Source organism: Chrysochloris asiatica, unplaced genomic scaffold (genome assembly GCF_000296735.1).
Source record: "Chrysochloris asiatica unplaced genomic scaffold, ChrAsi1.0 scaffold00136, whole genome shotgun sequence".
NCBI lineage: Eukaryota > Metazoa > Chordata > Mammalia > Afrosoricida > Chrysochloridae > Chrysochloris > Chrysochloris asiatica.
Window position 1 is genome coordinate 1,992,727 of NW_006408654.1, and position 12,359 is coordinate 2,005,085.

The 12,359-nt window shown below is 39.4% G+C and overlaps 1 protein-coding gene across 3 annotated transcripts in view; it reads right to left on the reverse strand.

Annotated features, from left to right (window-relative positions):
• Positions 1–12,359, reverse strand: part of TFDP2 (transcription factor Dp-2 (E2F dimerization partner 2)) — a 189,169-nt gene that overhangs the window by 58,930 nt on the left and 117,880 nt on the right. Inside the window, exon 1 of one of the 3 annotated variants that reach the window (XM_006869852.1) lies at positions 5,510–5,616. In XM_006869852.1, the coding sequence (XP_006869914.1) occupies positions 5,510–5,526 (17 nt within the window). In that variant the 5' untranslated portion in view covers positions 5,527–5,616. Of the gene's footprint in view, positions 1–5,509; positions 5,617–12,359 lie in introns of those variants that run through there. The other 2 variants (XM_006869851.1, XM_006869853.1) reach the window with 2 other exon arrangements.

Here is a 12,359-nt window from a genome sequence, read left to right on the forward strand (position 1 = left end):
ACTTAGCAAGTGGTTCTGAAGGAGAATGGAACAACCTGGCAATCTGCTTCTCTTAAACTGCAGACAAGTAAATCCTATGAGACCATTCTATTCTGTTCATAGATGTAGCTATGAGTTGAAATGAACTTAACGGAGCTTAACAACAGTGCCCTAGAGTTCTTGTTTGTCTTGAGCAAACTACGTTGTGTTTCTGGGTTGCAGTCTTCCTGTCTAAAACTTGAAGGGAGGTGACTACATGCAAGAATCCTGCTAAGTCTGAAAAGTTGAACCTTGCCACTATGGGCATCTGCCATTTCTAACCATCTTGACTTGTCCCTATTCCCTCAAAAGTTTGGTTCTGTGGCTGGTCAAAGAAGTAACTCCAAATGTGTGAGTACCCTACTTTTGGGCATAACCATCCATCCCAAACACACATGACCTTTTGTCCTGCCTGGCATTGCCTGAAAGACACATTTTAGCATTATTCAAAGGTCTACTGGTAATATTGAGTCCTGGGTATGGCACTGTTGGCTAATGCGTCAGATTGCAAAGTCGTTTGAACTGCAAGATCGGTGGTTCCAGCTCACCAGCTGCTCCTCGGAAACCCTACACAGGGTCACTATGGGTCGGAATCGACTCGACGGAACTTAACAATAACTGGTAATATACAGTTGACAATGAAAGGGAGTTTTAGATGACCAGCTTCTTGACTCTATTTCTATATCTCCAAAAATGACAGCATTCTGATAACATTGTCAGAGTTTCTGTGCTGCATATGTGAAAATCATCTTTGTTGAGTACTTCCATCTGCTACACTAAATAGGGCCAGTGGATCTGACTAAAGTACAAAATCCTGGTAAATAGCTATAAGAAAAGGGAAAATACCCCAGAATACAAGTTAGTGCTAGATTAGTTTCTACAATCACAGAATACAATTTGAGATCTGCCCTTCCTTGTGATCTTTTGAAATTTCTAGCTACCATTATAGGACTGACTTTGAAGAGACATGTGAAGCTTAAAGAGCAGCTAGAGAAAAATACTGTAAGAAGCAAAACAAATGGATAAGGTTCTTTTTGAGAATCCTCTAATCAAACAAACAAAAATAATGTAGCTATTTGGAAGAAGAATTTGAGGATGAAGTGAGGGTAGGGGGCAATCTTCAAAAAAGAAAAGGAGAATCTAGAAATGGTACCACTTGGGGTCCTACAGTAATTAGAGATCAAAAAGAAAATTCTGATTCCTGCTCCAAAAACTTAGAACTGTAAAAAGCACTTCAGAAGGTGCACCTGTTGGTCTCTTTCAGTTTGGAGCAATCAAGAGTAAATTAGATCAAGGATGTATGAAGACAATTAGTCCACTGGACTAATGGACCACACACACCTTAGCCTCAATGACTCTGAGACCAGGAGAACTAGATGGAGCCTGGCTACCACTATCAACCATTCTGAAAGAGATCACGTTAGAAGGTCCCAGTAGAGTGGAAGAAAAATGAGGAACAAAACTAAAAATCATAAAAAAAGACCAGTATTACTTGTCTGATAGACACAGGCCTCAGTTACCCTTCAAGCTTGGAACGGAACTCACTACTGTGGCTCCATTTTCATCCAAACAACTATTATGTTGTTAAGTCCCACTGAGTCAGTTCCAACTCATAGTGACCATGTATAGGGCTTCCAAGGAGTAGCTAGTGAGCTTGAACCACCTACCTTGTAGTTCAAATAGATCTCGCAATCCAGCACACTCATCCACAAAGCCACACCAGGACTCCATTCAAACAATAGACAAGTCTAAAAGGTGAACAATTAATTAACTAGAGAAGTACCACTACTCAGATCATCAACTATTTGAAATAAAAGGAGCAGCATCTGCATAAGGACAAAGTTCAGAAGTCAAGAAGGTGTAGGAAAGAAAGAGGAATGAAAATAGGAAGCACAGGAAGGAAGTGTTATAAGTGCTGTTACATTGTGGGGATTTCAATGACATGAAAAACAATGTACATGAACTACTGAATGAAACAATGATTTGTTATGGAAGCTTACACCCAATTCACAATAAACAGTTCAAATAGTAACAATAAAAACACCTTAGAACTAAGGAGACAAATTAAGGCCTAGGGCTGGCTAGTTTAAGGCCGAGCCCCAAATCTCCTCTCCTTTTGACTTGTTTTGCTGATTTTCAAATTTGCAATTAATTACTACTATTTTTAGAAATGGCTGTGTAACGGTTTACATGCATATTAGTTCAAACTGACAATTTCTTTCTAGATTAGTCCTTTGGGATGAAAAAAGTTACTTTTCCCAGAGAAATTCTGATTTGACCTCCAACAGCATCACAAAAATAGACAATACTCTTTCAAAGTAGAGGAATACTATAAGGACTAGATGAACCCTGGTGGCACAATGGGTTAAGTGTCAGGCTGTTACCTAGAAGGTCAATGGTACAAACCCACCATGGGAAAGATTAAGGGTGTCTGCTCCTGTAATGATTTATAGTCTTAGAAACCCTCTGGGGAGCAGTGCTTCTCTGTCCCATGAGGTCACTGTGAGTTGGATTCAACTCAAGGGCAGAAGGTTTGGTTTGATGAGGAAAGGAGCCCAGGTAGCACAATGGGTTATGAGCTGGGCTGCTAACTGCCAAGGTCAGTTGCTCTAATCTCTCAGGTACTCTGTATGGGAAAGATGAGGCTTTCTGCTCCTGAAAACATTTACAGCCTCGGAAGCCCAGTGTTCCTATGATTCACAACACAAAGCCACCACCACCAGACTCAATACTGGGTATGCTTTGTTTGATTTGGGCATGTATGTGGTCACATTTCAAAATACTGACTTAAAGTATCTCATTTCATTTGCATATTCGGTAGTGGCTACCAAAGCAAATGATTAGTAATTGTTTGAAAACAGACCCTGAGCTACCTCAAAATGGGAACATTTACATGAGTTTAAATCTCTATGAGGCTTGGAGCTAGATTATATTCTTGACACATTGACAGTAAATTGTGAAGATCTTTAGTTTGGATCCTGCAAATAATTAACAGTTTGGGGTCCTGGTTTGGCGCTGTAGGATAAGCTTTGAACTGTTAACTGCAAGTTCAGTGGTTCAAACCCACCAGTTACTCCTTGAAAACTCTTTACAGGGTTGCTATGAGTCAGAACTAACGCAATGGCACTTCACAACTGGCCAAAGAAAATGGCATTCTATGTTTAAAGTGTGCGTTGTTGTTGTTAAGTGCTGTCGAGTTGATTCCGACCCATAGCGACCCTGTATAGGGTTTCCGAGGAACAGCTGGTAAGCTTGAACCGCCTACCTTGCAGTTCAACAACTTGCAGTCTACCACATGAACCCACAGCGCCTTTTAAAACTCTCTAAGACCAGTATGTACATATGTATTTTTGTCTAAGTAACTTTGCATTTAACATATTCCACAGCACTAACATGCCTTCCCCAACCAAACCAAAAACAAAAGATCCTAGAACTCCTGGTATGGTACTGTAGGATCAGCATTGGGCTGCAAACCACAAGGTCAATAGTTCAAACCCACTAGCTGCTCCTTGAAAACCCGATACAGGGTTGCTATGGGTTGGAACTGACTCAACACTTAACATTACTTCATAGATGAGAAAATGAAAACAAAAAAGTTATTGCTTAAGTGTTTTAAGTACTTTTGCTAATGGTGTTGTTGTTAAGTGCCACAGATTTAGTTCTGACCCACAGTTACCCTGTAGAGGGTTTTTGAGGAGCAGCTGGCTTTACGGTTCAAACCAACTTTGCAGTCCAGCGCATTAACCTACAGCGCTACAGGACTCCCTAATGGTAGTTGAGACGATTCAAATTAGACACAGTTTTAGAGTGGCTCCTAATTTAAACAAGTAAGAAGCTAAGAAGCTTAGTGTTTGGGTGAATATGTAAATTAAGTTGTACAGATGTCTACATTTAATAGAAAGCCAAAGTAACACATTCCTCAAAAACTTCTGATCCATTCAAAAATGTCTTCCCATGTCAACTTTGCCATCACTCAGGCTGATTTCTACCACAACAGTCTCAGTGTCTTGATTTCTTCAACTCTGAGGGCCTTCTAGCTCTACGACAGTCATGTATTACCTGACTTGACGCAAAGTATTTTTCAGAACTGTTATTCTTGTAAATTCATATGGTCTCCAATCCTCCTCTCTTACCCATGTTCCTGTCTTCCCAACTTTCTTATTACCTTCTCATAGTGACCCTGCTCTTTTACCTCATTAGGATTTCTCTTTTCTTCTATTCTCCACTGTTGTTGTAAAGTACCATTGAGTCGGTTCTGACTCATAGAGGCCCTGAATAGGGTTTCCAAGGAGCAGCTGGTGAGTTTCAACCACCTATCTTGTGGTTCAAATGACCTTACAGTCCAGTGCTTTGTCCCACAGCACCACACCAGGACTCTATTAGCATGACCTAAATTATACCTTAACATCCTGATTTCTGATTTTCTGTTGCTCTCAGCAATTCATGCACAGAACATCTTAATCAAGGCACCTAACTTTCTACACAGTCCCAATGTATTGCTTGAATTTTTCCCCAAGAAGTCATTAAGTATAGTTCTTTGTTTTCTGGTCTTAGAATATACTGGTTTTGGAAAATAGTAGCACCTGTCTTGAATATCTGAATAAAATATTTAATCCAAGTTCATAGGTATGGCCCCACCAAATAGATTTTTTTTTTAATTGTAATACTATATCAGTAAAAGTTATTTCCCCATAAATAAGGTTTTCTGACAGTTCTATATATTTCTTTTGTTGTTGTTAGTTGCCACTAGCTCTGGCATAATTAGCACCTTGAAAAGACAGTTAAATATTTTCTCTCTTTCAATCATTATTTCTACTTCTACAAATAAAAATAAAAAATGTTGCTTTTCCCTCAAATGCTTTTTAACAAAAAGAATTTCAAACGACTATCACCATATATAAGAACTCTTGGGTCATACATTACATTTATATGAGAATTTATGATTGTACAGATTTTTAAAGAGAAAAAGGAGAGTATAAATACCAGATTTCAAATCAACCTAATTAAGTTAACCAAAAGCATAAAAGCCTCACATAGTTACTATCTTTAATGACTACCCAGAATCCAAAGATTCAAATACATGAAAGTTATACATTGAGGAGCCCAATGCATTTCCCTCCTCCAAGTCTTAACTATTAATAGATTCAGGTAAAAACAAAATTTTTAATAGAAGTGATAGGGATAACAGATTAATTGGAAAAGTAGACATAACATCTTTACTACAACTTAATGTAGTAAATTATTCTTTATTCTTGCCTAAGCAGTTTCAAAGGACTTCTGGTAGTACAGTGGTTATAAGTCAGGCTGTTAACCTCAAGGTAAGCCGTTCCAAACTACCAGCTATTACTCCAGAGAAAGTTGAGGCTTTCTGCTCCCGTAAAAATTTACAGCCTTAGAAACCCTAGGCAGGGTTGTTATGAGCCACAACTGACTCCTCGGCAAACCACCACCCAGCATAGTTTCAAACACTGAGATTTGATAAATTTCTTACCATTTGGGGTCCAACATTCACATTTATTGGTCCTAAGGTTTTTGGTATAATCTTTGTTGGTGAGTTGGTGCTGGAAGCTGGAAATGCAACAAATGAAATGTTACCTGAAATGATATCAAAACACTAAATTAGTGTCCTGCCTATCTACACATCCAAAGACATGACTCCATTTTGCTAAAAATAATTTACAATTATTCCAAGAAGCAAGTTCTAAAAAAATAACCTTATGGAAAAGTCATACTAATGACTGTCTGTTGTATTAATCCTATTGATAAGAAATCTATAAAAATAAACAGTTCCTATCTGACAATTAACTACTGGGCTTTCAAGTAGTATCTGATTTCAGAGGAAGAAAATATCTAAAGAACACCTAAGACAAGATCATAGCTTTTATCAACTAACTGAAATCAAGTTAGATCTATATTAGACATCATAGAACAATAAATGTATGGAGTCTAACATAATCCACAAAGACAATGTTCTACATCCTATTTTGGTGAGTAATGACTGGGATCTTAAAAGCTCATGAGCAACAATCTAGGGTCCAACTACTGGTCTCTCCCCACATGGAAAAATGAAAATTGAAGATGCTTGGAATCAATTAGTATAATGGATTAATGAAACACATCTGAATTGGCTACCACCGCCAATTGCTCTGTTGGGGTCACATTAGAAGGTCCCAGATAGAATGGAGACAATGTGGAACAGAAAACTCTAAAAACCTTGGCCACCCTTTAGGTCTGGAATGGAACTCACCCTCAAGGCCCAATTCTCAACCAAGTGGTAGATAGGTATATAGAGGGGGACAACAACACTAGTGAGGTATGCTGCTGCTCACCATGGAATGGTCATCCATTCAAGATCAAATTTACCTGGGAACACTTGTTTAATTTGGAATGTCATCAATCTGGCTTGTATAAAGTTACCTTGGAGCTTAACAGTTCACAGCTGTGGCTGTTCACTGTAATCACCTGGGGAACAATAAAACAAAAACCTCTGCTGTCTACCTTGGATCCCTGACTTCCTGATCTAACTGGTCTGGAGCATCAGATTGTTACAAGTTCTCCAGATGGTTGCAACGTGCATTCAAGAATGATTACCACTGGATATCCTGCCTCAAATACATTTTCTGAGCTCTGTTAACATAGTGGATTATAAACTGAGCTGTTAACCGTAAAATGAGAAGTTCAATCTACCAGTCCCGGGAGAACGATGAGGCTTTCTGCTCCCATAAAGATTCACAGCCTTGGAAATCCAGCAAATGCCTCCAAAGATTCCAGTTTACATTTCCCAAATGTCTCTCAAATTCCTCAACAAGACACAAAAACCCATTTGAAGATATTAACCTCTGCCTTTTTTACTTCATTTTCAGCTACTCCCCATAGTTACCTACTCTCCCAACCAGATTAAATATTTGCATTTCCAGAAAGAGGTCAGTTCAACTACCCCACTTAGGCATCTACCTCTCCTTCTAAGGGTAATGTCCTTCTCTGCTGGGTCAACTCCTACTGTGGTGGTTGTTATTAGGTGGCATCGAGTTGGTTCTAACTTGTAGCAACCCTACACACAATAGAATGAAACATGGATCAGTCTTGCTCCTTCCTCACAATTGTTATTTTTGAGCCCAGTGTTGCTGAAACCGTGTCAATCCATCTTGGTGAGGGTCTTCCTCTTTCACTGACCCTCATTTTACTAAGCCATGATGTCCTTCTCCAAGGACTGGTCCTTCCTGACAACATGTCCAAAGTATGAGAGACAAAGTCTCATCGTTCTCACTTTTAAGGAACATTCTGGCTATACTTCTTACAACACACATTTATTTGTTCTTCTGGTAGTCCATGGTACTTCAAGTACATCATTGAGCAGGAATCTCTTCCCCAGTCATGTTTTGGATGCCTGCCAATCTGAGGGGTTCATCTTCCAACACTCTATCAGACAGTGTTCAGTTGTTATTCATAACCTTTCAGAAGTAGCCCGCCTCTCCGTTGTTTTAGTCTGGAAATACTGCTGAAACTTATCCATCATGGATGCCCCTGCTGGTATTTAAAACAGCTTCCAGCATCACATCAACACACAAGTCACCACAGTACAACAAACTGACATACGAGTGGTAGTTAACTCCTACTAGTGCTTCAAAACAAACTCATGAACACACTTCATACCATTTACTGACTGACTGCCCTGCCTTGTGCTATGACTGGCCCCAGGAGATTCCTTCCCATACACATAACCATCGCATGAGTGCTTGTAACACAAGTGTGAAACAGATTATTAATAACTTCATCTTACACATGAAGACACTGAGACTGAGTAAGGAACAAGAATTGGTCCAAGGTTCTGTAACTACAGAGTATCACAGTTCTATCTCAAAGCTCATGTATGCTGTGTGTGTGCCTCCTCCCCAGAAGCTATCCTCAGACTGCAGTCTAGGTATTAGATGACCCTCTCCCAGATTTTCATAAGACTTATATGGTTTATTTGTAGTTCTCTACGGTAAGAGGGCTATGTCTCCCAGTTCTGTATCCTACAACCTAGGTTAGCTCCTGGCACAGAATATGTGCACAAAACTACAATTACTGTTTGACCAGCACAGTTAGAGCTATTATTATTTTATTTTTTGCCCTATATCCTGCAACACAACCGGAAGTGCATCTTTGTTATTTCAACAGGGATCATAACCATACTGAGTCTGAAATCAACTTACTAGGTCCTTTGTTTATTGTTTTTGAGACACTACTGACTCACCAATGTTATCAAGTAAAACTTCCCTCTGCTGTAAGAGTAACTGATTTTTTTCATGTAAGATGCAGGCCTTATCAATTGAAGTTAATGTCACAGTGCCCCTCACCCCACCCCCACCCCAGACAGTCCCCTGTTTAAGGATTCAGTTAGCTGGAGAATAATCAGTGATTTTAAGGAGCGTAGTGGTTACAAATCGGGCTGTTAACCACAAGGTTGGTCGTTCGAAACTACCAGCTGTTGCACAGGAGAAAGATGAGGCATTCTGCTCCCGTAAAGATTTACAGCCTCGGAAACCCCTGTGCAGGGTCACTATGAGTCAGAACCGACTCCATGGTACCTAACAACAAGGACATCATGTAAGTCATTGGTAGACCTGTGCCATGAACTCGATCCCAGGTAGGAAAGGGATGCACCACAAAGCCTCGTAAGGAAGAAAGCATTGTTAGTTTTTAAAATGATCTTAATGCTGCTGACAATTCTAGATAAACATATCTATGCCTACACCAGTATTAGAAGCACAAGTCAAAAATTTGTAAAATGAAATACTGAAGCAAAACATACACACGATAATTAAAGTTACGGAGCAGATTGGCCGTACTTTTAAACTTTAAGAGAGGAAAATAAGATCAGAAAACTTTGGTAAAAAAGTAAAATAAAATAAAACCTGATCTGTCATGCCAGTTAAAATACCATGAGAATTTAGAAGACCAATAAATTTAGTAAACGTACTAAAAGGGATCTAGAAGAGTAAACAGCAAAAAGACAACAAAGGTAACTTTGAAAGGGGGGAATAATGGGGAAGAGAGAAACTGAAGTTCACCAAGCTTCAGAAATACTATAAAGCTACAACAATTAAAATAATGTGGTCCGAAAAAAGGAGCACAGGAGAAAGATGAGGTTTTCTGCCCCCACAAAGACTTACGCCTCGGAAATCATGTGTCGGACCTGACTCAACGACACTTAACAGCAAAGCAAAGGAACATATACAATGATCAACAATGAACTCAGAAATGAAGATTTATATATGAAAATTTTATATACGTTAAAGGTAGCAATTCAAATTATTAGGAAAAGGGAGGATTCTTTAAGAAATTAGAGTTGGGACAAGACCCATTTGAATAAAACCTTAGATTTCAATTTCTCACTGCAAGAACACATCACCAACCATTCCTCCCACAACCCCAACTATTTCCCAGCTGGGTTCAATAATCTGTTGCAATGACCACATAGAATTCAGACATCCTAATCACAGTTACGGGGTTTATTCAGGATCAGAAATGTTTGGGCACAGTTCTTCAAGTTAGGACTGCCTTTCCTCAGCCATGCCCAAAAGCAGGCCTCTGTCTCTGCCGGACCAATGTTACAAAGCTTTTTTAGGGCTACTGATAAGTGCCCACAGGACACACCACTCCACCGTAAATCTCAGCGTGAAGATACTCAAGCTCTCGCTCCATGGGTCAGCAAACCTAGCCCCCCCAATTAAATGCCTGGAGGCACCCAGTCACCAAACAAGGCTACTGGTCACTCAGGTTTACTTGCTCTGTGAGTTGGGAAGCCCACTGCTCTGTCTTGTGCTCAGCTCTTGGTTCTGTTGCCATTCCTCTGCAGCTCTTCCAGTCATAACTTTCTGTCCCTGGGTCAAGGAGGCTCAATATGCAGGAACCTTGGGATCCAAAGGAAGCACTCCACTGCGGAGTCGTCTTCGTCTCTGGTGGTAATGAGATTGTTCCTTCCCGCTTCTGGGATAGCTCATTTTATAGCCATGCTAGCGTTTCAAGTTTTTACAATTACAATGAACTCTGCTAACACCCACAGCTGAATCATGTTATCCTGTCAGCATCTTCTCCCACGTTCCCAGAGCCAGCAGAGCAGAAACGTTGTTTGGTAGGAGTTACAGAACTATGAGTAGAAGAAACATTAAATAATTCACTACACTGTACTCACCACATACAAAAATACATTCCAGAAAAATAAAATATGTAAACATAAAAGTTAAACCATTAAAGTATTAGAAGAAAGTAATAAAAGACATCCCATATTCACTGATCAGAAACCAGTGCTCTCCAAATTGACATAGAGATATATAATGCAGTCCCTATCAAAGACCCTGCTGGCTTCTTTGTAGAAAGTGACCAACTGATTCTAAAAGTCACATGGAATTGCAAGGGACCCAAACAAAATAATCTTGAAAGAGAAGAACAAAACAGGTAGACTCACACTTGCCCAAAACTTACGGCAAAGTAAAGATAATCAAGACTGGTATAATGAAGGACAATGGAATAGAACTGATAAGCCCCAAAATAAAAACCATGGGTCTACGGTCAACTGATTTTCAGCAAGGGTGTCAAGACCATTCAATGGAAAAAGGAAAGTATTTTCATAAGTGATGCTAGGGCACCTATAAAACCACCGCATGCCTAACACTACATATAAAAATTAACTCAAAATGGATCAAACACCTAAATGTAAGAGTTAAAACTAGATGATTCTTAGAAAAAAACATAGGGTATAGCTTCATAATCTCAGATTTTTGCAGTGGATCCTTAGATATAACACCTCAAATATAAGCAACAAAAGGAGAAAAAAAAAAAAAAAAAAACTATCCCCCCCAAAAAAGTTGTTTTTCAACATCCAATAATGTAAAAAGGCATGTTAACATGGGTGTCAGGGCAGGTAATATTTAACAAGAGGATGGTTAGCAGAGGAAAGATAAAGGTAGCAGGAGACACAACAGGGGATGTAGTAGTTAAAGTAAATAGAGGTGACTACCGTTTATTCTTGGCACATGGAGGGGATTACAATCATTGTAATGAATGATATGATTTGTTGAATGTAAAACTGATGATCTTTGTAAACCTTCACTCAATTCACATTAAAAAAAAATGAGAGTGAAAAAACAACCCACAGAGTGGGGAAATATTTGTAAATCACATCTATAATAAGAAACATAGAATTACCACTTTGGTGTGGCGCTGTAGCATAAGCACTGACTACTAACCCCAAGGTCAGTGGTTCAAATCCACCAGCTGTTCCTTGAAAACCCTATACAGAATCGTTATAAGTCACAACTGACTCGACAGCACTTAATAACAGTAAGAAGTTTGTATCTAGAATATATAAAGATCCCCCTACAACTCAATAATAAAAAGACCAATAATAGCCCAATTTTTAAAAATGGGCAAGGATCAGAATAGATAATTCTCCAAGGAAGATTATAAAAATGCCCAATAAGCATATGAAAAGATGCTAACCATATTAGCCATGAGGGAACTGTACATCAAAATCACAATCACACAAATTCGTACCTGCTCCTGGTGTGGTTCTGTGGGATAATGCACTGGACCGCAAGTGGTTCAAATTCAGTCACTCCTTGGAAACCCTATACAGGGTCATTTGAAGGCACTTAACAACAAGAAGGAAGGCTAGAAACAAAAAGAAAATAAGAACTCCCATACACAGCTGGTGGGAATGCTAACAGAGTGCAGCTGCTTTGGAATATAGTGTGGCAACTCCTCAAATGGATAAACATAGTATTATCGTGTTGTTGTTAAGTGCTGTCCAGTCGGTTACGACTCACATTGGCCCTGTATAGGGTTTCCATGGAGCAGCTGGTGAACCTGAATCACCAACTTTGTAGTTCAAACCAAACTTGCAGTCTAGTGCTTATCCTACTGCGCCACATCAGGAGTCCATATGATTCAGCCATCTCACACCTAAGTATACACTCAAAGAGAAATATACGTTCAAGCCAAAACTTGTACATGAATGTTTACAGGACTACTATCCATAATAGCCAAAAGATAAAAACCCAAATATCATCAACTAATGAATAAGCAAAATGTAACATAGCCACCATATGTTGTTGTTAAATGCCACTGAGTTGGTTGTGACTCACAGCAACCCTATATACAATTTGCAGAGAGCTGCTGGTGGGTTTGAACTGCCAACCTTGCAATTAGCAGTCTAGTGCTGAGCTTAGACTGCTGTTCTCCCATGGAACAGCTGGTAGTTCTGAACTGCTGACCCTGAGGTTAGCAGCCTGATTTGTAACCACTACGCTACCAGAGCTCCTTTATAGGGTTGTTGTTAAGTGCCATCGTGTCGGTTC